The sequence below is a fragment of the Topomyia yanbarensis genome, chromosome 3, assembly GCF_030247195.1.
Source record: "Topomyia yanbarensis strain Yona2022 chromosome 3, ASM3024719v1, whole genome shotgun sequence".
Lineage (NCBI taxonomy): Eukaryota > Metazoa > Arthropoda > Insecta > Diptera > Culicidae > Topomyia > Topomyia yanbarensis.
In genome coordinates this window covers 273215257-273241297 of record NC_080672.1, presented here as the reverse complement: position 1 = coordinate 273241297, position 26041 = coordinate 273215257, and the positions used below count along the sequence as shown (strand labels likewise).

General features: G+C 36.2%; 1 protein-coding gene across 23 annotated transcripts in view; it reads left to right on the top strand.

The window, feature by feature from the left end:
* The window catches only part of LOC131689899 (glycine receptor subunit alpha-2), a 460749-nt gene that overhangs the window by 315687 nt on the left and 119021 nt on the right, over nucleotides 1–26041 (top strand). For 15 of the 23 annotated variants that reach the window (XM_058975262.1, XM_058975261.1, XM_058975263.1 and 12 more), the window contains 5 exons: nucleotides 4088–4152; nucleotides 8123–8343; nucleotides 8674–8756; nucleotides 22092–22232; nucleotides 25521–25595. In XM_058975262.1, coding sequence (XP_058831245.1) covers nucleotides 4088–4152; nucleotides 8123–8343; nucleotides 8674–8756; nucleotides 22092–22232; nucleotides 25521–25595 — 585 coding nt within the window. The remainder of the gene's footprint in view (nucleotides 1–4087; nucleotides 4153–8122; nucleotides 8344–8673; nucleotides 8757–22091; nucleotides 22233–25520; nucleotides 25596–26041) is intronic. The other 8 variants (XM_058975282.1, XM_058975277.1, XM_058975278.1 and 5 more) reach the window with 1 other exon arrangement.

Sequence of the window (26041 nt, the reverse complement as noted above, 5' to 3'; positions counted from 1 at the left end):
ACGTCCATTATGCCAAACGTATTTATGCATAATGGGGTATACCCGTGATTTAGATGGCCTCTTCGTTCTCCGTATTTAACGATACCAGACTTTTTTCTGTAGGATTTAGGGGGGGGGGGGGGGGGTTAAAGGTTTCAGTGTGAAAAAAAACGGTTTAAAACTCTGCGTGAAGCGAATTGATCAAAACTTTTGTACATTATAGTGTATCATTTCAATAACATGCTGTAATTTTTTCATGCAAATATATCGATAAACGACTCGGTGATGAAGCTTTTTGTGGAACGTCTCTGGAAAAACATGATTTGCGGTGTTACCTGCCATTGATAAACTACTTGACCGATTTCTTTCAAACTTTGCATACACATTCTATGTAAAAATTACCTAACCCCTACGTTGAGTTTTTGAGAAAAAAAATCAATTAAGGAGTTTTTTTACTGACCCCCCCCCCCCCCCCCATAAGCCCGAAATGCTGTCCAACGTCATGCAAAATGCCTAAAAACAGCTACTTTTGGTGTATCAAATGGGGGTGGTTATTTAATCGACATTATATTCTAAACCTTGTTAAAAGATCCTAAAAAACCTTGTCCACTTGTGAAAATCGGCTGAAAATGTATGTTGCAAGTTACCCCATATGCAGAGTAACTTGCAACAGGCCTATCTTTTGGCCATCCTGAAAACAGGAAAAGATATTTTTATATCATAAGTACCATTTAGTATTCTTCCTACTCCCATTGGCGCTAGTGCATGTTGAATATTATTCAAAAGTTTCAGCATTTTTTGTTATACTTCTTTGATGTAGAAAATTATTGCAAGTAACCCCGTTTGACGGTTCAGTTGACGGGTTTTAAAATGTTCTTGAAATGTTTATATGATACATTCATTCGTGACGTTTACAACGATTTAACGAATCTTCATTCGACAAATATGTTATAACTTTATCAAATGAACGCCTACATCAAAAATTATTACAGATTCGGAAAGTAGACAAAATTTTACGAATGATTCAATAAACATAAACTGAATATACCTACTAGAATTTTATGATTTCACTTTTATAGAAATACGTTGAAAGTTCTAATTTGTGACGCGTTGTAACGTCACGTTACATTATCGGTCATAAAACAATCCTCTTCCAGTATATTCATTGAATCTTTCGTGAAATTTTGTCTACTTTCTGAATCTGTAATAAGTTTTGATGTAGGCGTTCATTTGATGAAGTTATAACATATTTGTAGAATAAAGATTTGTCAAATCGTTGTAACGTCACGAATGAATGTGTCATATACTCTTTGAAGTACAGTTTGAATGATTCCATATTTTCCTGGAGCCTTATAAGGATCAAAACCTTCAATCACCGATTCGATCGATTCAGTTGTCACAATTCTACAAACAAATGCCCAAGAATCAGAGCTACCTGAACAGAACTTAGGGGCCGTCGTCAGTGATGGCTTCGTACAGCCAGGAAAGTGTGTGTCAAAGAGACAGATGAGTACTACATCGTCTTAAGACGTGTAACCACGTGTAACCTGGGGGAGTGGGTGTAGCGTAGTTGGTAAATCGATTGCCTAGTACGCAGTGCACCTGGGTTCGAGTCCCGCACATAAGGCTATAAATTTTTCATAAGAGATTTTTCTAACCCGACGAGGTTAATGACCTTAAGGTTAAAACCTTTATAATCGAAATAAAAAAAAACATTAGCCTGGCATTGCAATTCTCACTCACTCATGCGAGAAGGAGCTTATCCGATGTCCCACTTTTCCGAGATAACATGGGTCGCAAAATTCTCCGTCTCCACAAATAGGGTGAGAATAATTTTCCCGATAAAATTTATCTGATATTTTGCTTCTCACCGGATAAGGTTTTTAATTTCGTGGGAATCAATAAAAGTGTCAAAATATAACTCATTCGCTCATTCTCGGGCGGTTTTCTTTATCTGAAAAAATAACGCGTTGAATATATTTGGAAAATTTGTGTGAGTTCCAATAACTTTTCGTGTGAAAATGTGAGTTTTTATTGTCGAACTAGCAAATTATCCGGACGCATCTAGTCATATGAGTGATCAATGCAATGCCTTCCATTAGTAGAACTAATCGAACTACATGAAATTCGACAATCAACCTGGCGTTCTCTTGTAATTGACAGTCTATGGGTACGCATGGTACTTTATTGAATATTCTACTACTTCTAAAATTCTATTTGGGTATGAAGTGTACGAACACTTCAGAAATTTCTATTATTGGGATCTAAATGAACTACTAATTGAATTGTGTTCATGGGTTTTGACCCAGACTGCTGAAACCAAGCTTGATCTTCGTTTCGAAAATATTACCGTTAATGATGCCATTTGTGTCGCTTTTCACAGGTTAACCCGCCAAATATGGTATTTAACTGCCAATTTGAATATCTCTCTAATTCGTTTAATACACGACTCATAGCAGTAGCTCAACGAAGCCGTGTAGCTTTGATATTTTTATAATATGTAACAACAAAAATTAAAATATTACTGACTATCCGTTGGATCTTGTGCACGCAACTTTCAATTACGAACAGAGACCTTTTTTCGTGGAGGGAAAATATTTGTCTGTTCGCCTACTGCGTCATGGGGATCATTTAATTCTTTCATGTCTTTCACGTCAAGGTCATCATTGTTAAAACTGTCATTGTGTCCGCGATCAGATGTTCTTCCTTGTTTTGTGCGCTTACGGAATAAATTGTCATTGTTATTAAATTTCTCGCCAATGTTGCTTACAGTTGAATTTGTGGTGCGTAATGCTACTTTTGCGGTTGTGAGTATAACTTGAATAGATGCCACAAAATTGGCCACTGTTTGTGATTGTGTATCTGTTACGGATTGGTTTTCCTCCGATGAGTTGGCAATCGTTTGAGATGCATTCTTCGCTACGGCTTCCGCGTAAATTTGTTAACGGCGAGCTGTCTGATTGCAGTACTTGCACATAAGAATTCGTCCCTCATGGGTGTATAACGCAGTTTATTTAATAGTAGTTCCGTGAGTTTTGAACTTTATAATCGAATAAGAGGGAATAGATATTTCGACCCTCATCTTTACAACAAGAACAATGTTAGGAATACCCGAGTAGAAGTTTCTCCAAGTATCTGGCGTAACGGATTCTACTTCTCCGTATTGCAACATAGCTCATGATAATTCCAACGTTGTCACTTTCAACCACGTGTTTTAAGTTGTTCTCCAGAAAGAAACATTCGACTTGGGGTAGCATGTTGAATGATATCATTGCCTTGCATTGCGGACATGATGATACTGAAGATAGGCGACATCCGCTAACCTAAGCTCCATTTCCACCTTCAGAAGATACAGTCGTGATTTGCTGGTTGGGCCACAGCTTGTGTCCAACTGAAAAATTTGATCTGCTAGTTGAACCGACTGACAAATGACAAAAACTCTCCAAAGGAGATGTTAGTAATGTAAGTGCACCTGTTCACATCTCTTATTATTGTCAGATTGTTTGCCAAAGTAAAATTGACATGAGATTTTGGCATTTAGATGCTTTTTAGGCGGAGATCTATGGTCGCACTGAATAAAATTTAAAATCAACGACTGCGGCGTTGGGTCGGAGCAGAACTTTTTTGTCGATTTTGCTCATGGTTGCAAGAATAAATACAATCGAGACAATGCACACTAGATCGAGAGGCAGCTAGTCGCTTGGTTCGATTTCAGGTAGGGCAAAAGTAGAAAGTAGACTGAACTTCGACATTTTCTTCTTTTTTACAATGATCGTATACTTCGAGCTTATCCTTTTTGGCGTAAAACTCCTATACTGGTATTTATTGGAAGTCAGCTTTGGCATCCAACACACAAAACTGTGACATAGAATATTACGTATCGCATGTTTTTTGCTATATTTATCTCTTAAAACTCAATGATCTTTCCAGCATTTGTGTTTCGTTAAGCCATAGTCAGTGTATCTCTGTTATGAGACGTAGCAATGGAATTCTAATAGATGTGCTGCTTAAGTGCTTATACTTTCCTATACCCATTAGATATTCAAGTCGTTTATATTCGTTACCATAAAAACATTATCAAATTTCTTTCTCTATCCTCTCGTTGCAGGCTCCCTGACTGTAAATATTAGTGTACTACTATTAAGCTTAGCATCGCCAGATGAATCTAGTCTAGTGAGTACAATTCACATTTTTCAACCCATTTATTTTCACTTCGACCTCAATTATCCGCTCCAGGGATAACAGCTTTCCCCCTTCCACACATCATACTACTATATTCGTACACAGTGTTAATTACCGGTCAAAACTTTATGAAGTATAACATCAGTAATAATGGGGCACCCACCCCAACATCTCTCCAAGAGTGTCCTTGTTTCCATAAAGTGAACAACTTTTCATCCTTCGGGACCGAAAAGTAATATTGGTTTTCTGTCTCTCTGAAAAGGGGACCCGGCTCTGGTTTGTTGAAAGTCAGCAGAACAAAAACACGAAACAGTATTTTCCATCTGGAAAGGGATTGCCATGGCGGATTTCCGGAACCTACGTAATTGGCTTCAACTTGACACCGTAGAAGAATGGGTGGTTGGCGAGAAGTCGAATCAAAACGGTTGTGGCATGAAGTAGCAAGATGTCAGTAAACAATCAGCTTTTGGTATTGGCGGTTAACAATAGTACGCAAATTTTGATGGTTTTGCGGTGTCGAACAAAGTTTTGCCTTGCAACTTCTTTGCGACATCAAATGGCAACGTTGGAAGGGGTAACAACATTTAGCTCGAGATTAAAATATTTATTTGTTTTTCTCTCTGCTTATGAGAAAGTTTGTACCAAAGAGAGTTAGATATAGAGTACAGGTCACCAGGGAAACGATCGAATAAACAATTATGATACGTAAAATGATTGGTAGGCGTCGCATGAGCGTTTAGAACTGTGAACAGTTTGTCAAAATGAACAATTACACGAACAGGCACGCCGAGAGCGGGTCAGTGGAAACAACTCCCACCGGATCTATTTTGGCGGGCCCAACATTTTATTTGAAATAAAACTGGATGAAAAACTCGGCATTATGAAAAAAGTAACATTCGTAATCAAACAGAAACTGAGCATGAGCTTGATGACCGTACAATTCATAGTTGATACTCCGTGGTTTCATCAATCAGGAAATGCACAAATAATCAACGAATGGGGCCTGGGAGTAGTTATCCACTGTCAATGTTCACGTTTCGTGAGCTCTATACTTTGAAATATCAGTAACAGCGCCAGCCACGTCCTTATAGTCATCGGGGAAGGGAAGGAATGTTAGTGTAACAAATGTTGTTATGGAAACCGTGTATACCTCTGCATCTCCACGTTTGCCACGCAGAAGAGCTTTTGTTAGTAGGATGAGGTAAAGAGTTACAAACGCAAACGGTAGTGTTGCCTATGTTTAATTGAACCAAACTGCATGCGAACGATTTAATTATTCCTTGTTTCTTTATTTCGGCGAAACGACATTACAACAACAATAGCATATAATGAAATTACCTTTACTAGCTCGAGACAGATATGCTAATGTCTATATAATTAACAATTTCGTGATACAAGAATTATTTATCGTTATTAACCTTTCTATTATTATTGTAAGAAATGAAATGACAATTATATATTGGTTTCTTTCTCCATTAAAGTTTGAATAAGATGTCAATTCTTATAACATAAATATTAACGCGCGTTGTTAATAATACAGCGCATGTACTACTCCAAAGTATATGAAAGTAATCAATACAGTACTAATAATTATTATAGTAGATTGATGATTTGACACGGTGTCTTTGTCGATCAACTTTATTCAAAAAATGCGGTAGCTGTAAAACTTCGGGATATGAAAAAATGGACTTTTCCCTTTCATTTGAAACTAAAATGAAAATATTTTGTCGGGGGGTCTAGAACAACTTTTTATTTTAAAGTTTTTTGATTGAAACTTAAGTTTTTTAATGAAATTAAATCGCATTTTTGCTACTAATTGGTACTATAGACATTCAAAAAATACTAAAAGTAAGAATCTGATGAACAATCCCATTGTCTACAACTTCGTAGAAAGCTATAAATTGATATAAAATCACCCGAAAAAGTTATTAACATTTTATCAGTTTTTAGGTGTGCGCGGGGCCCATGGATTGAGAAATCCGTTAACAAGGACTTACAAAAAATGTTCGGTTTAAATGAACAGTAAATTCAGACAAATTTTAATGCATACAAAGTCCCATTCTCAGCAGAAAAAAAATATTTTTACAGATTTCTCCGGGTCTTGGGCGAAAATGACACTTTATGAACAAGGAGGTGTGGAAAGGTGTTGACCACATTTATTCGATAATCGTACATCTTGTTGATTAATGTAGTAACGGATTTTATCATGCCTTTTTTATTTCTTTTCTCGCTCTAGGGGATAGCTAATGTAAACTAGAATGACCATTTTTCCTGATCCTATCCTGCTTAGTAAAATACAATTGGCTTAAATTCAAAGCTCTATATTTGAATGAACTAAAGTAGACACTTCGAGTCATCGTAATAAACGACGGATTAGGCAATATTTAAAACAAATTAAGATCGGAAAAATCAATTGCATAACGAAGATTTCAAAGATAGCACTGTTGACGAATCACCAAACAAAATTAGGTTACAAGGGACGCGTACGAAAACAACTAACCACCGAATACACTCGAAGGAAGTAGCAGATAAATCGTAAGAAACAATGCATTGCAATGGTAGATGAACAATGGTGTATAAAACACTGAATGTAGACTAATATATTAATTTGATACGGCGAAAATGTGTACTGATGGGTTTTCTCTATGTAAATAGTCGAAAAATCCCATATAAACCTCAGTCACGTTGGTCCGGGAGCTAAACTTGTCCGATTTGTTTCAAATTTGAAGCAAGTAGGGGAGACCGGAGCTGGTTGGCCGAGTTTTCCTTTCGGAATTTCTGTACTCATTCTGGTTAGACTTTTTGAAAACCGGTTTGCGCTGTCATGAAGATACAGCCCTAGAGCACATATGTAATTTTTTTCATTCATGAAAAAATCAGGGAAAAAGTTATTAGCTAACAAATGCGGAAAGAAAAATCGGCCAACCAACCCCAGGGCTGGGGTAGGTTGGCCGAGTTTTTCAGTTTGTGACCACGGTGCGGCATCTCACCCGCAATGGCCTTTTTTAATATTCGTGAAAATTTGATGAATTTTTACCATTTGTGGACAACAACGTTTTTAAACAGCTATAACTTTTGATTGAGGTAAGATTTGCTCACAAAAACAAGTAAGGCTAATTAATGTGACTATTGCATTTCATTTGAGTAACATTAGTTACAAGGATCGGCTTTAGAAGTGAAGTTATTGCAATTAGTTTGATTGGATACCAATGAAGCAGTGCTGCCAGGGACGGTTTACATTGACAACGAAAATATTTTTTTCATATATCTTCGTTATGTTACAATATTATTGAAAACTGATAAAACTTATCGATTTAGACTGTCTTTGGTTACGTTTTCCACGCAATTGGACTACTCCAAATATTCTAGGAGAATTGTATTAAGCATTGGAAGGTCAAAATTGAGCAGCTTCTAACACTGCGAGGGAAGCACCTATAAACTTTTCGTTTTTCTTGATCTTACCGTTTTCAAGGAAAAATAGTTTTGAAATCCTACATGAACTAGAAAAAAGTTGGGCATGAAAGGGTTAAATATATAAACGTTCCACAACTATTCATCTAAAACAAAATAAAATTTCATTAACTTTTTACAGTACCCAACAGTGTATACCAGATTATGACAGAATACAATTTTATAAACAAATTTGGTTATAAATCTGGTCTCTTTAGTACTTAAAATAACAAAAAAAAATTATAACAAATCCCAATATTACACTTTGGTACTTGTTACAATTTTTCCGTTATTTTACCTAATAACGAGACTTGATTTATAACAAAGTTTGTTTTGAAAAATGTATTCTATTATAATCTTATTTCATTGTGGTAGGGCAATACACACAATTTCATAAAACTTTATTTTGTTCTATTGGTTTTATAATATTTTATTATGATCGTCTGATTGGGTAGTCAAACTGTTAAAAAACAATCCTCTTTCTCTTTTCATTTCCCGCTGAATTGAGCAGAAATACGAAGTGGAATTTTTACTCCAACAGCAGTGGTATGATCCTCGGTTGCGATATGCCAACCACTCGCAGTATGAATTTTTGAACGCAATCCATCACCACGAGGATATCTGGCTGCCGGATACGTACTTCATCATGCACGGGGACTTCAAGGATCCGATCATACCGATGCACTTTGCGCTACGGATATACCGCAACGGTACTATCAACTATCTTATGAGGTGAGTTATCCTGAACCTAACTCAGTGTAGTCATTTGCTAAAAATTATATCAGTAATAAGCAATACGCAACAAAACTTCATGTTAATAACTTACAAATTCAAGGCAATCCTGAAATATCTCTAAAAGCTTGCACTACATATTTTGTAGTGTTCTTAAAGACTTTACTAAAAGCGAATGTATTTATTTTCAAATAAAAACTATAAAATACACAGAACGATTCGCTTCCGTATTATTACTGAACTATACTAGCCAAGGTGCTTAGAGTTAATAAAAAAAAAAATAAAAACTCCTAACTACTAACCTTCAACAATTTCTACATTTTTCCACAGGAGGCACTTAATACTTTCGTGTCAAGGTAGACTGAACATTTTTCCATTCGATGATCCGCTGTGTTCATTCGCGTTAGAAAGTAGTAAGTATTACAATTGTGATATAGAACTGTAAGACATAGTTTTTGATATTTTTTGCACAATATTTTACACAATTTGTTGCATTTACGCAATCCTTCCCGGACGATTGAGATAAAAGAAATGATACATTTGCTACACAATTTAAACATCAGATGTAAAATGCTGATACCATTCCGTATAGCAAAATGCCGTACATTTGTGACTAACTTTGCTTCTCACAATAAGAAATATAATCCACGAAAGTAGTTTCACCGTTGGCAAAACGCTACCCGGATTTACCACCATCAATCTCGTTCACTCTAATCTTAATTGAAATCGTTGGTGCAAATGAATTCAGTATGGAGCAATCATGTTACTTCGCCAGGAGCCGTTCGTACACCCTTTCTCAACCAGTGTTGGTTGTTGATATGAATCTGCGCCCACACCCAAAACAAAACAAAATATAGGCACTATTGTATTTCGGTGACAGCTTTAAGCTCGGATATTATAATATTCGAATATGCATTAAAATTAATAGCAGTGAAGAGACTTTAGATGAAGGCGCACGATGTTTTACTATGGAGGCGAGTCAATACAAAAATAGTTAAAAAAAAGTCGGAATAGCATTTCAACAGCATCGGAAACGCCTGGCGTAACGGCTTTGATGGAAATAAAACGCAATCCCGAGCCATTGCGAGCAGCTTCGGTTTCGAATGGGATCATCATTGCGAGTCATTAGGCACTAAAAAGCCGCAATGATTGTGATCATCTTGTAATTGTTCATTTTCAAAAATGAACATAGCTTGCCCGAACCGAACATTTTACCCAGGTTTTATTATCAGAGCGAGTGTTATCTATGTAGTGAATTGTATTATTGTATAATTATAATTGATAATCATATATTTATATAATAATTATATAATAATTATATTAATTATATAATAATTATATAATTAATTGAACCTGTTTATGATTCCAATTTTTCGAAACGTAATTCACGAAATGAACCAATTCTGGGGAAATTTATCACTGGATCGTAAGTATCAATCAGAGATACTTTTTGATTATTTTCCTTTCTTTCGTTACGCGATCGCTTAAACATTTACCTCTTAATTCTTTGGAGAATATTCTAGTAAAAACCGGCCTTTCGGTATGTACTGTGGAATTAAGGAAAGGTTTATAATAAAATCGTAAAAAAAAACTAAGGCTCTTAATGTTACTTAGGCGCTATCGAAAATTTTCCCCAGAATTCGCTTTTTAATTAATTATTTTCCTTTTGGTACAATTTAAAATTAGGATTGTCAGCAATTGAAAAAAAACTGGAATAAAATTTGATTGTTTCGTGAAATTAATCATCATGTAATATTGAAAATAATCGTCATTTTTGACGGTCGACTGAGTCAGGCTCACGAGATCTAAATTTACATGATTTCTCCAAGTGTGTAGGTTTCATTCAGTGTCATATAATCATACAACACGGGGATTAATAAATTAGGATCTTCACTGTTGTCAGTACATTGCATTGCTCTGAAAAGAACAGCACTAATAATTCTTTACGTAGTAGATGAACTGAACAGTTTTTTAGACCAACGTTGGTCCTTTGTTGGACCAACGTTGGGCGACGCCCAGCAGACCGTTCAGCAGGCGTCTATTATTGGACCTGTGTTGTTTGGTTTTGAAACAAATTTTTGGACTTCTCAGTGGAATCTAGCGTGTTGCTTCTCTTAGAGAACTCCCGAAATTTTGTTATTGTATACAAACAAGTGCTGCGTAATATTAAATTCAGTTGTTATTTCTGTCTGAATTTACCGAAACCAACTATGCGTAAGACGGACAGGTGGGGTAAGACAGACACATGGTTATTTTAGGAATATAACAGTAAAATTTCAATTATATTGTATATGTATCCTATCATTATGGGTAACCATGAATTATAAAACACTTAGTAGGCCTTGTATACTGTTAAACGTGTACAATTGATGCAAATATTGATAATCAGTAGTGCAGCTTCTTACGGATGTAATTTTAAAGTTTCCGATTTTAAGGAGTATCGATAAAAAAATCAATTTTTTGTGGATTTTTTCCTTTGTTTCGATAAAGTAACTCTTAAGTAATATCAAACGTTTAAACAATATGTGTACTTGTGGGGCAAGACGGACGTTCTTGATTAATTCTGTTGATTCATCCTTATATGAATGTATCGCATGTAGAAACGAAATTCTAACAGTCAAACGTGGAGAACCATCCAGTTAGCTGAAGTCTTACATGCAGTAGACTGCAGGATGTGCGTTATTGCAATCGAGGCTAAATACGGAATTCCTAGAACCTGGAAAGGTAGACGACTTTGTGCAAGTTTCCATACTCTGGCTATGTGTAATCCAGGAACTGATGTTACCACAATAGATCGTCGATCCGATATCGACGTCGGAATTCCGATTCTGGAAATCCGACTGCGGAATTCCAATGCTGGAAATCCGACGTCGGAATGTCAGATTCCCTATCATATTGAGTCCACTTTTGAGGGGATTTTCCGAAATATGGATTGAGGTCAATTTTTGAATAGGAAGCGAAGTTTGAATTGGGTGAATATTTATGAATCATAAAACTGCTCACCGAAAAATTGCAAACCTTTCAACATTTGCTGCACATGTTTTTGTTTTGAATGCGTACAGTTGAGATGAAAACGTAATAGGATTAATAACGACAATAACATTCCGAACGCAAAAGAAAATTATTGAAAATTTGGAATTCCGATGCTGGAAATCCGACGTCGGAATTCCGATGATGGAAATCCGCCTTCGGAGCTCCGATGTCGGAAATTCGATGTCGGAACTCCGATGCTGGAAATCCGATGTTGGTATTCCGATGTCGGATATCCGACGTCGGAATGCCGATGCTGGACTAGAAATTGTTGTGTGCCTACTTCGCATGAGTTCTGCTAACTAAGAAAATGATCTAACAGTGATATGTGTAAGAAATGTCTCATCTCACTGCTAGGTGGATTAAGTAGTTTTTGTATTATTCGATTTCAACAAACTATCACTCGTTCCTATTTGCTATCTGTTGATATACATTTTTTTTTGTTGCAGACGAACCACTGCGACCAGTATTTAGATCTATTGTGGTATGCTCTGTTGATATACATTGTTGTCTACGTTATAAATCTTGACAGGAAATTTAAAAAAATAAAAACTTTTTCCACATGCAAATATCCATATCTTAGAAATCAAACATCAGAAATAGAAACAAATTAAAAAAGTTCTATCTAAGTGTTGGGTCTCCCATTTGTAATTAGATTGGATGAGATCCGTTCAGTCATTGTTGAGATACACAAATGAGTGTTATCCCAAATCGTTGAGCTGAGTCGATTGGTATATCCAGGCCTTGGAAAAAATCTTTAGAGTTTGAGCGAGTTCTATAGGTACATTTCTATTATGAGAAACTAGCTAATACCCATCGCGCGTTGCTGCGACTTTCAACGAAATAGGAGGAAAACACAATTCGTTCCGGAGCGCCATCTGGCGGGCTGATAATCTCCAACCAATAGCACATAAACACGCTCCAAAACAAATGGCTACTATGTATAAATTTTTACGGCAATCGGTCAAGCCGTTTGGGTGTCCATAAATCATATACATACAAACATTGACGTTTATATATATACTAGCTAATACCCATCGCGCGTTGCTGCGATTTTCGACGAAATAGGAGGAAAACACAATTTGTTTCAAAGCACCATCTGGCGGAAAAATAATCTCCAACTAATAGCACACAAACACGCCCCATCACAAATAACTACTGTGTATAAATTTTTACGGAAATCGGTTAAGCCGTTTGGGAATCTATAAATCATATACATACTAACTTTGACTTTTATATATATATATATATATATATATATATATATATATATATATATATATATATATATATATATATATATATATATATATATATATATATATATATATATATATATATATATATATATATATATATATATATATATATATATATATATATATATATATATATATATATATATATATATATATATATATATATATATATATATATATATATATATATATATATATAGATAGAATATAGAATAGAAATAGAAATAGAATAGATAGACTAGCTAATGCCCATCGCGCGTTGCTGCGATTTTCAGTGCAATAGGAAGAAAACACAATTTGTTCCGAAGCGCCATCTGGCGGGCAGATAATCTCCAATTAATAGCACACAAACACGCCCCATACCAAATACCTGCTGTGTGCAAATTTTTACGGAAATCGGTTAAGCCGTTTGGGAGTCTATAAATCATATACATACAAACTTTGACTTTTATATATATATATATAGATATAGAATAGATATAGATAGATAGATAGATATATAGATAACTAGCTAATACCCATCGCGCGTTGCTGCGATTTTCAACGAAATAGGAGGAAAACACGATTTGTTCCAAAGCGCCATCTGGCGAGGAGATAATCCCCAACCAATAGCCCACAAACACGCTCCATAACAAATGCCTACTATGTACAAATTTTTACGACAATCGGTTAAGCCGTTTAGGAGTCTATAAATTATATACATAAAAACATTGACTTTTATATATATATATATATATATATATATATATATATATATATATATATATATATATATATATATATATATATATATATATATATATATATATATATATATATATATATATATATATATATATATATATATATATATATAGAAAGATAGATAGATATAGATAGATAGATAGATAGATACCCGAGCAAACGAAAAACCCATAATATCCCCTTGGTCATGGGGTTTGACATGGGTGTTTGAAATGGGTTCTTGCCATGAAAACACCATCACCATGGTTCGGTAGATCCCACATAAGATACCATATGTTGGTGTATTTTTGGGTTGTTGAGACCATTTTATGGTGTCTTGGTGTTAGTGAATTTTGTCACGGACCATGTTTAAGGTCTTTTGAAGGGGCTATGTGATGTTTGAACCCATGAGTATTTGCTCGGGTAGATAGATAGATAGATAGATAGATAGCTAGATAGATGTAGAAATCTTGAAATTCAACGGAATAGATATTCTTTTTGTCGGAATTGCTTCACGACTCGTGGGGGTCCACGGATCCCAGGTTGGGTATCGCCGATTTAAAGATTCTGGGTGGTCGTCTAAGGCTTCCGCAGAATTGATGGCGGGTGCAATACAGTCTTGTGGTAATTCGTTATCCTTCTTCTCCGTCGACAGCTAGCAGATTCTTATAATTGGCCTCGCAATGATTCTTCGACTTGTACCCACTCGCACCTGAGGTATTGTTATTATATAACTCGAAAAAAATTCCTTTTCAGCAAAAAACGACTAACGGATTATTTTTGAGATGTTGGATAGCATGTCACTATATTTATTGACCCAGATAAAAAAGTATATATTTTTCGATTGTGATAAGCTTTATCATAACGATGTTCACCTACTCAGCCCGTAATTTCAGAAAATGTTTGCTATAATCCTAGAGGGTTTCGCCATACTTTTTCCCGGCATGGATGCCGTAATCGGGAAAGTATAAATTTGCCATCATTGAAACAAACTACTTTCCTTGTTGATAATACATACTACATCCTATGTGAACGATATCGGAATTACCGGAGCAACACAACTGCAACTCGGTAAAATGTTCCCTCTGTGGTACACTTCTTCCCTTCCTGGTACGACCACAAACCTCAGAACTGATTATTGTTGCATGCATCGTTGAAGCAAGTTTTAAGCTAGAAAAACACACAGAGCTTTCGAAGTTGTATGTGCTTGGATTGGGAGATAATTGTAATTGCTGATTGCTGTTTCCATAATCCATACTCGTTGAAACAAGTAAGCCAAACTTGTCCCTTATATACTAAAATCAAATAAAGAATGCTATTGGATCAAATCAGCCAAATATTCAACAGTGACTAACAAGAGTATTGTGCTCCTTTTTACAACCTTTTAGTAGTTTCCATAGAATTTGCGGCCACATAAATAATTTTTCAAACGCGCATAAAAAACCCGAGTTCGAGAATATATTTTTTTTATTTTATTCCAAAATCTTCGGTAATAACTATGCAGACATATTTTAACATAAATGTGTGATATTAATAATTTAAATATATCTATATTTGGACATTTTAAAATCGACTTCAAAGCAGGGGCGACATTATGGAACCATTTCGAATCGACTTTTTCATACAAGCTTGCATAAAATAAATCTTTCGTTTCGAGATGCGCAATGCCCCCCCAGATTTCATTAAATTTGCACCAGCATTTGTCGATTGCATTACGAAGAGCACGAGGAGGCACATTCAAGCTACTACAGGAGAGAAAAAATAAGCTGTTAACATTGTTCATCAGCAAGTCGAATACTAAATTTCTCTGCATAAAGATGTGTCGGGTCCAGGGTTGCCACATTGAAATCTGTATTTTTCGTGAAAAAATCTGGAAATCTGTATTGCGGGAGAAAAATTCTGAATCAAAAACCTGTATTCAAAAATTAACTAGAAGCTGCCCAAAAAAAAAACAATATTTTGGCAATGAAAAATTAATTGGGATAACGGAGCACAAATCTAACAATCAGATTGATTTTTTTTTTTTATCTGGAGAACAAATGAAATGATATCGAGATTTGGCGTTTTTCTTTCACACCTTAGCGGTTTCTAGAAAACTGAACTGCATAGGATGCTTTTTAAGTGTTATTCGAAGTTCTGATAGGCAAACTTTCACTGAAAATCTGTAAAATCTGCATTTAAGCCAAAAATCTGTAATCTGTATATACAAAATCTTGGTCGTAAATTATCTTGAAAAATCTGTAAAATACAGAATAATCTGTATATGTGGTAACCATGGTCGGGTCTTCAAAGTCTGTAAACCAAGCACCATACTTCTGCTTGAATCAATATAGAGTCGAGTCCCGTAGTTGTGGTACGGAATTTTTTTAAGGTCATCAGTGGACATCATTTTTCCTGACATGATACAACTCAAAAGATCATTTATGAATATGATAAAAATGACAGGACCTTGCGAGACACCGTTTGGTATATTGACCGTGTATTATTTATAGTAACAAACGCAGACGGATCAGATAGATATAAGAGCAACCAATTAATCAGCCAAGCTGGAAATCCTAACTACTGCAATTTCCGAATTACGTTTACGCTTTGTCAAAGGCTTTTCGAAAGTCGATATAAATTGAATTCACCTACTGGCGCTTCTCGATGACGGAAAACAACATAGAATTATCCATTATATGAAGTAGATCGTTTCATGACAAACCAGTTAGACCTGCTCTTCGAGGTCTTTTGTAAAATGGTTTGGTGGTGAGATTACTCTATAGTTCGACGTTATGGATGTTTCCAATGTTATGAACAGGAACGAGCAGCGGAGTATTTCATAAACAGTGTTGTAGAAAATTGCGACAGCCTCGTCTAGCTCATTGCTGCATATTAAGTCACTCCAGTCGACAGCAGAAAATAATACGGAATAATAAATAGAAAGCATCCAAAAGACGTCATTCTGAATAGTTTAGAAAGAAAACTGCCTTGTCCAGTCAGCAAAACTTCTTATGTGATTACCTATAAATGAGGAAACAGCAAACTTTATAGTAACATTACTTTGATTGATCCTCCTAATTAACGAAGAAACTTTGTGTTATCAAAAATACCCGCTCACCCAGTTTATGTCAGTAGAATGTCATACAAGTTTTGTTGTATTCATATGTCTATGCGAAATTCTTTAAACCTCTAATTCTGAAGTCTTTCTTCAGGGACATTATAATGTACGTTGCCTACCGGTTTAATTGACTTGTCTTACAGGGGCGTAAAATTGAGACTCCGCCAAGGGCGTCAGACGACCACGCTACGGCTCTGTTCATGTCACATGGGAGGAAAAGTCAAACAGGGAGAGGAGTCTTATCGATAATGATATAGTTTGGTAACCCGATCAGAATGAAATAAAGTTATAACAAAACACAATTTTTGTAACATATCGTGTTATAAATTAGGTCTCGTTAGTAGTTAAAATAACAGAAATTTATAACAAGTAACAATGCGAGGTATAGTTTTGAAACATTTCTGTTATATTTATTTATTTATTTATTTATTTATTTTATTTTTCATCTGACCTACATGGTCTACATGAAATATAGAATGAGGAAAAGCCCATTTGGAGTCCATCAAACAACCTCCAAATGCGCGTAAAAACCTCATTATCTTTTCACATATACATATTAAACAATATTACACATTACATTACATAACATTACATTACATTACAATGTGTTACTAATAATACATCTAACAAATCAAAATCACTATCTAAATCACATCTTATGCACTAAGTTAGCCGTTTAAGCCTATTTTTAAAAACGTCACTTGATACAGAGAAGTCAAAACATTCATAAACATTATTAAATACGCTACACATCGCCCTTATGGGTTCATTCTGTCCATAATCAGTACTTTGATAGTCAAGTCTTAAAAAATTCCACGATCTTATACTTCTAGCGGGCACATTTACATTAATCTGAGAAAGTATATTTGGGGCATCTATTTCACCTGTTAGAACTTTCCCTACAAACACGGCTCTGGATATATTTCGCCTTTTTGAAAGAGGGTCCATGTCGAGCAGACGACAGCGTTCAATGTAAGGTAAGGCTCTCAGACAGTATGGGTCAGTAAACTCTTTGGCTATTCTAATGATAAAACCAAGGTTCCGATTGGCTTTCGCAATGATGTGGGAATAGTGATCTCTAAACGTCAATTTAGAATCCATGTTTCTGATCGGGAATGCAGATCAAGCGAAAGTCACTCGACTTGCCTACCTCCTTGAAATGATACTGAATGCAATTGTTTGCAATCAAGTATCTCCACAACTTTAAGCATGGCATCATTGAAACGACCCACCCTATACTTAAAAAAAACTCATGAAAAGTCAAACTCGATTCTGTAACGACGCCATCTATTTCAATGTCCATTGACGGCACATACACGCGATATTCACGCGTAAAAACTCTCAGGAAGCAATCGGATCGGCCTATGGAAAACTACCAACGACAATGCGAACTTTATCTTTAATAACTTTGGTGAGCTCTTTGGCATCTGAGAATCGAAAGGTTATATCTTGAGAAATTTGAATAATATTTAGCGCCATCAATCTACGCCTAATAAATGCAATCCATGATTCAGTTTTGTAATCCTGGTTCCATTTTAATTCTAACCGGATTTGAATTTACAGCAGAATGCTGAGGGAGAGGGTCAGTTAAACGCTCTTCCATTTCGTCAACCATACAACCTAACAGGAATAACTTTTGCACTACTTACAACATTTTAAAAATCTTCCTCTACCTCAGATATAGCCGATATCTCTATTAGTCTGTCTTGATGCACGCCAGCACCGCCAGATCAATTTATTAGCTACTCTTTTTAGTATTGCTTCTACAGTTGACACATATTAGTCTGCGACTTGTTGCCGAAACCAAAACTTCAAATCACTTCTCGTTGATCCTGTAAAATAATCGGTATCTCATTCCTACTCCTTCAATACGTATCGCACCTCACGATACGTATCGGCTCATCACAGTAGCCGTTTGTTATTAGCCCCTTCTATCGGGAGCAAAACGTTTCCAATGGAGGCACAAGCGTCTTAGCCGGTAGCAAAAACTAAAAAGAAGATTGGGGGCGCAGCGTAGTTGATAAATCGATTGCCTTGTACGCAGATCACCTGGGTTCGATTCCCAACCCCGCAGGGTTAGAGATTTTTTCAAAAGAGAATTCTCTAACCCCAGAAGAAGCGAATGACCCTAAGGTTAAAACATCTATAATAAAAAAATGAAAACTATCTAGTTCTCAACTGGTTAACAAATTGTCTTGTCATAGTTTTTTTTTCAATATTAGCCCGATTCTGGCATACTCTTTTTTTTTAAAAACACATAAACGCCCTGAAACCGACTCCAACTATGTAGATGTCATGCACCAATCCAAGATGCAAATGAGATCTCGTGATGGTAGTACATCCAATAAAAACACCTAATTAGACAATGCATCACCCCGCTCCAATATATCGTACGTCTCTTCGTCGTACCCTTCTCGAAACCTACTTTCACCTTAAGGGGGCGCTAAAATCTGGGTCTGCTTTATAAAACAGTGAGGTTAAGTCGTAAAACAAGTCGGGATAGAAGTATCATTCCCAGGTAGACACAAATTTATTGTTCTAAAGTCGAACTGAAAAAGAAAGCCAAAAGTAGACAGCAAAAAGGCGCATTACTAGACTCCACCAAAGGCGCCAGAAGACAACGCTTCGGTCCTGTTAGTCCAGAAAAAACAACGAACAAGAGGAGTTTCGCAATATCACAAAGTTGCCGGTTCCCAATCTAGCTTCAATCCTGCACTTCGTTGAATCTCTGATTGATATATCTCATGAGATTTCCGGTGTTCCTGGAAACGTTGGAAACTCCTTGTTTCTTCTCAAATATCAAATACCCGGTGCTGTTTGCGGCAGAGCATGCATAAGCAGTCACGCCAAAGGCCACCCGACACTAATTTGAAGGGACACACCATTTTGTCCCGTCCGATGCGATTACCATGCAAAATCTTCGCTCACTGGAACATGGGGTCTTTCAAACAGCCAATTCCGTCCTTCAGTAGATCCACGCATACCAAATCCGAATCGATAACTACACCATCGATCTAAACTTTGTGAGCGGGTATGTAAACGCGTTAGTGCTATATAAAAGCCTTGTCGTCCGTAACGTCACTTGTTTGCTTTAGACAAAATATCACAATTCGGAGCTTATCTAGTGAATTTTCAAGGTATCTGGCACAGTTGAATATTTCTGTGTTTTGAGGAATATTAGAATACTTTGCGAACTATTTTTGATCCGAAAGAAAATCGATCGAACCCAGTTCAAAGTGTTTGATTTTAAATGGAAACTTGGAGTCTTTGATGACGAATCTTGTTCGACATCATTTGGGTCATTTCAGGAGAGTTCTTTTATGCATAGGCCTAGAGCCCGACGAATAGTGAAAACTATGGAATATGAAGGCAGAGACAGAAATTATGGGGGATATATTTTGAAAGACAAGTTTGAATAAAAGAATAATGTGGTCATTAGACTGCCCAGAAAAATAATAAATTTTTGAATACTCAATCGACTCATCCCTGAGTCGATTCCTAGTCCCACCAGAAGTATTTCCTCCAAATTTGAAACAAATCGGGCAAGTCTAACTACCGGACTAACGTGGCTGAAGTTTATATAGGATTTTTCGACAATTTACATGGAGAAAACCCACTAGCTAGCATTTTCGCCGCTAGGTGGCACTATATACATCTAACCTAACCATTATTTCGCGAAATTGTTTAGTTCGCGAGAATCGAGTACTGATACATAACCACGCACTGTTCCATGCAAAACTGACTCAGTTAAAAGTTTAATAACTTCTTTCAACAAAGCCGGATTGACTAGCAGTCTTCGACAAAGTTGTAGTCAATTATATTATATTTCTTATTTTCACTTACAGTGATAATACGATGCATATAGTGCCACCTAGCGGCAAAAATTCGAGATAGTGGGTTTTTTTCCGTGTAAATCGGTAGCTAGACTTGTCCGATTTGCTTTAAATTTGGCGCAAATACTCCTGGTGGGACTAGAGATCGACTCAGAGGTGGGCCGAAAGGGGTCGTTTTTTCTGGTCACTCTAGCGGTCATCTATCTTCACTAGATGTATGATTGGATGCAACTTATTTTCTTAGTAACTTAAACGAAGAATATGCGAAAAGCTTAATCAGCAATAGATCATAAAAGCATCTTTGGTTCACTTGCTTGTGCAAAAAGATGGGTGGCTGTTGTCCGAAACATGACCGGAATGCCGTGACACCAACCAGTTCCAAGTTCCTAAAATTGTCTCCTCAGTATACTTTATATACGGTAGAGTGCCAATATTTATGGTCATTCTGAATGTTCAAACCGGACACACCTCAAAAGTATTGCACCTCGAAAAAAATTCCCCATGCAAAATTTGAGCGCAATCGTAAAACAATGTCATGAAGCGCCGGTATCTGGTGTAATGTCGAAAAAATACTTTTATGATACAACGAAAAATTCTGAATGGAGATGGGACTTGAGTTTGGAAATGCAGATTTTATTTGTATGTGTATGCCAAACTAGGGGCAGATCACTTTAGGAATGTATAACAAATTTGCATCAAATTAGAAAAAATTCATTTAATTTCCATTTTTGCATCAACTTTGTACTTCCTTGTAGAAAAGTATGTTCAACAAATGTGCTACGCTGATCCACTTGGTTCGACGTTTTGTTGAATGTAGAACTAGTTTTTTGTAGGGTTTTGACGTCTTACATGCAATGCAAAATACATTGCACGCAACACCAAATACATTATGGATTTCTATTTTGATGGAAAGAAATGAATTTAATTTCGCTGATTTTTGAAAATGCATCACAAGTGATCTGCCCCTAGATGCCAGATGTTTTGGAAATCTGTGAAATGTCGAAATCTGGAGCCAATTAAAAAACAATTTTCGCAATTTTTATTTGAAAATCTCAATTTAAAAATCAAAAGTACCAGTCGAGCAAATTTTGTCAAAAGAATTTTTTTGGACGAGAAGATACAAGATCCGCTGTTTCATGCATGACATTTGGCATTGAGCAAAAATTTTGTAAGGAGACTTTTTTCGAGGTACTAATGCTTTTGAGAAGCGTCCAGTTTCTAAATTCGATGGCCACCTGTTCCCCATATATGCCATTGGCACCCTAATATACGACTTCTGAACAGGTGCTCCCTCTGCCGCATTCACATGAAATGATTGACAGTCAAACATGAATGAAGTACGGGGTAGGTGTGTCATGTTTAAAGGTCTAACTGAAAAAGAAAGTCAAAGTAAACACCAGAGGGGCGCAAAACAAAGACTCTGCCAAGGGCGCCAGAAGATCACGCTACGGCTCTGGATAAGGCATATAAAGCTATCATCCCGATCACACAGTGGATTGTTCCCAACTTTTAAAATTCGGACTTCTGGTAACGACTCCCGAACAGCCTTTCTAACGTATCCTAACCATGCAAGTTAGCTCGTCCACCATAAATAAAGTTGGATTTTGTGTTTCGAATTCTCATCAGTAATTTGCATCGTCTTGAAACTACATAAAAAATAACATCTCGCAGGGACGCTATGTGCCTCAAAAAAAAAGAAATTATTGAACTGAACATGATAAAAGCTTTTGAAAATATTGATGCTCATTATTTAAAAAACAATAAACCTAATGCTTATTATTTCTCGCTCTTTTCTCCCTACAGTATCGTACGAACAGTCAGCAATACGGTATGTTTGGAAAAACGACGAGGACACTCTCCGGAAGAGTCCTTCTCTAACTACGCTAAATGCGTACTTGATCCAGAATCAAACAATAACCTGCCCCATCAAAGCCAGCTGGCGAGGTGAGTTAACTTCCATTCACCCATTCTAGTGTTTCCCATCTTCTTCGTCACTTTCTTCTTTAAAGTGGCAAATATATGTATGTATGTGTAATAGAAGATCCTTCTGCAGCAAAATTATCCAACATATTTCCACTTTAGAGATTCTGTTTCCATAAACAAGCATTGTTCTTTTAGGTGTACTAGTTTCTCTTCGTTCCTTTTTCATCCTGCAAGGGTATTTTTGTTTCACCCTGATGCTTGTTTTGAAAAGATGAAGCAATTGATCATAATTTATTATATTATTAAGTTCGATTTCGTTCTTATCCGATTAGTTATAAACAAATTGTTCCACACAATATCCTACTTAATGTTTCAATCAAAGATCGACAGATCACCATCACCATCTTCATCCGGTTATATCCGCTCTAAGGCCAGCAGTATGAACGAACATGGAGCTGAATTGCAAGCTTCAGCTTCAGCATCATTTCTATACATCATCGCAACCGTTTCATTTGTACATAAAATAAACTTTACAAAGTGTACATACAGCAAGTTTCCCGAAACAAGTGTCCCGAACGAATAACTTTTATCGTTTTACATCCCGTTATTTTATAGCTTTTGCCGATAACCTTTCATGCTCCTTTCCATCTGACCGTCTGACATCCCCACAACATCCAACATTGCAAACCCGTTCACGGAAGACACGCGGAATCACACAGTAGCGAATCAAAAGAAACAACAGTAAGAAAAGTTGACGCCCCCCCCCTCCCCCGACCTTTGTTTTGAAACACTTTGTTGGCAGGCGAGACGACCTTCGGCAGGAAATGACAACCAACCAATCAAGAACACAATTTGTCGTCGAATCGTTTCCGGAACGCACTGTGAATGTCATCGTCCCGTTCATTCTGCATTGCATCGACGTAATATTTATTTGTGGAACCATGCTTGTAAAATTGGAATGCCTGCATGATTGACAATGGAAAAAAACACTGGATTTTTTGTTTGTCAGTTAAATAAATAAAACTGCATTGCATTTCGAACTCGAGTTAAGTTGGATTGGACAAGACCGGATTTTTTTTGAATTTTGAAATATTAAAGAAAGTTTTATATCTTGATTCGATAACAAATGTTACATTCTGCAACATTCAATAGGTATGGTGTTATTTGCTTGTAGTGTAGGGGAAAGCCGGTACAAACGGACGAAAGGAGTAAGATGGACATGTACTCCTCATCTTCTGCCAACTTCAATAATGAAACGGTAACATTTCTCAAAGATTTCAAATACTTTTGAAAGTTGCTGCAATAAGCAAATTTGCGAAATATCAGATAATTGGGCAAAACAATGTTTTTCGAGAGCATGGTAATAGATATAATTTTTTGATAGTAGAAATAACGATTAAAACCTGAAAATCGTTGATCTCGGGAAATATGCCTAAGTTGGCATGAGACACTGGGTATCTAACAGATGATTGTCTTCAACCTCAAGGTGTCACGGCCGTCTTTCCCCAAAGTGTACGTGACAGATTAACTTTTATGAATTATTTATGGACAGCAGTTAAGATGCCTTAAGTGGTATAATGTTTTGCTGATAGATTGCGGAACACTTAACACTTAAAATTTGTTTCACACTATTTTTTAACATAAGCTTTCGCAACTAGTACCGAAATGGGTTTAAGAAATTTGGAATTAGTGTTAAAACGAATAGTTTTATTATTTTACTTTTGTCCATTTCGTTGTGCCCAATTTTGAAGTTTGTGGAAGAGGAATAGAGAAGACTCATTGAAAAGTTTTAGGTTTAAATAATCGGTTATCGAGCACTGAAGAAATGGTGACGTCAAAATTGCAAATAAAATGTTTTAAGTATTTGTGATATAAAATTTTCTATCGTGTGATACAATATGGGTTAGACATACATTTATAACCCTTCCATATTCAGGCACAAGGGATTCCAAAACTATTTTCCCTTTAAATTGTTGCGATCAATACATATGAAAGGCCTCTTTAGATCCAGATAAGTGCTTATCTCGCAGCGCTAGAGCTTGTGATTCTTTTCTTCCAATGCTCAATACAGTTCTTCTAGAATTTTTACACTAGTCCAAGCAATTGAAATTGATACGTCATATCAGGTTTCATTATACTTGCAAGACAACGAAGAAATATCAAAATTTTACCATTCATTAATTCATTCATTCACCATTAACTGGAACTGCCTTCACTCCAAAGGAGTACAGTAATGCGAAAATGCAATAACTTCAGTTGTACTGGTCATACTAATAAGTGCTCTAATTGAAGGTAATAGTCTTAGTTACTGGCCTTACTTATTTTTGTCAGAAAATTTTGCCTAAAACAAGATTTATAGCAGTTTAAAACTGTTGTTGATAAAAACCAAAATGGACATGAATGGACTACTTGAAAATCAGCATCAATTATGTTATGGTTGCATGATTGGAATTGAAAAAAACAACCAATTCTTCACACAAATGTCCATTTTTTCATATCCAGAGACGAACATTTCCCAAACGCAATACATATCATATCTGGTTCATAACAATAACATGAACACATATCTCCATAGCTTCTGTTTATATTGCCAAACCTGAGAAAATGTAATTAATTTTCATACCATCTCCAATGTGCAATCAAGTTAGGAAAAATTGCTAATTCACGTTTCCGATGTTCATCTTCCATTCAGTCCAGTTCCCCTTGCCTCCCCTATGAACAGCACCATTTTGTCACGATATAAAACTCAGTCGCTTTCTGCTCGCTCGATATTTTCGTCTACATCACGATCCATCATTTCATTTGTTTTTACGTCGAAAGAAAATTCAATTTCGACTACTAACTGTTGTATACACACAGAACCACTTCGAATAAATAACTAATGTTGTGAGAAAGCACGCGCTTGGTCTTGGCTTCTATATAAATGTACAATTGGTTGAGTTGGAAAATTATTCCTCATTTTAGTCAAACATTGAACAACTACAACTTTACTTAAGTACACACTTCAAGATAGTTCACAAGTTTTTCGCACAGAGTTTTTCGTTGAGTTTTATGTTTGCTTTCGGTTAGTCCATCCAATCCCCTTTTCTACCCTCATTCGATGTGTTCAAACACCATTATTCAAACAATTTAGCTTGATAAGCACTCGTTACTACTGCTATTTACAACAGTTAATCAATTTTAATTAAAGGCACCAACCGTTTCTGTTTCTCATTCAAAAAATTGCCTCGAATATCGAACACACACAAACCAAACCCCGCGAAACCCTCTCCACAAACTTACCACGCCAAACCACTCTAAAACGAGTAGCCGAAGGACAAACATTGTCAGAGGAAGACGAAGAGTTTCTCTGTAATTTATGTCAGAGGCGGTTTGAGGAGCAAGGTACATAAAACTATTTGAAAATTTGATTAATCGATCTTAACATTCTGTTGCATTGTTTTCTGTTATGTTCGTTTATTGTTTATCACCCACTGCCACCCTTTGAGTTATTATCCATAACACCCCCACTGTATTATCACAGTTTTCAGTATTGATAGATGGTACGATTTTCGGGTTATTTCCGACCCGATTCGAGAGAGAGGTTTTCGGCACAACAGCTTTGAAATAGGTGAGGGAACAATCTGTTTCATTTTGTAAGCGCTAACCGATAGACAATGGAGACTCACGAAATGAAAATTATTGTAGCACATCCAATTAGAACTTTTCGAGTGATCCTTGAAATGCCGGTAGATGAAAGCTTCTTGGGTATGCTACGCCTACAGATAAGCGTTAATTTATTACTAGAGCTATCCAGACACCGAAATTCTCACACAATAAGCAATTGGGCA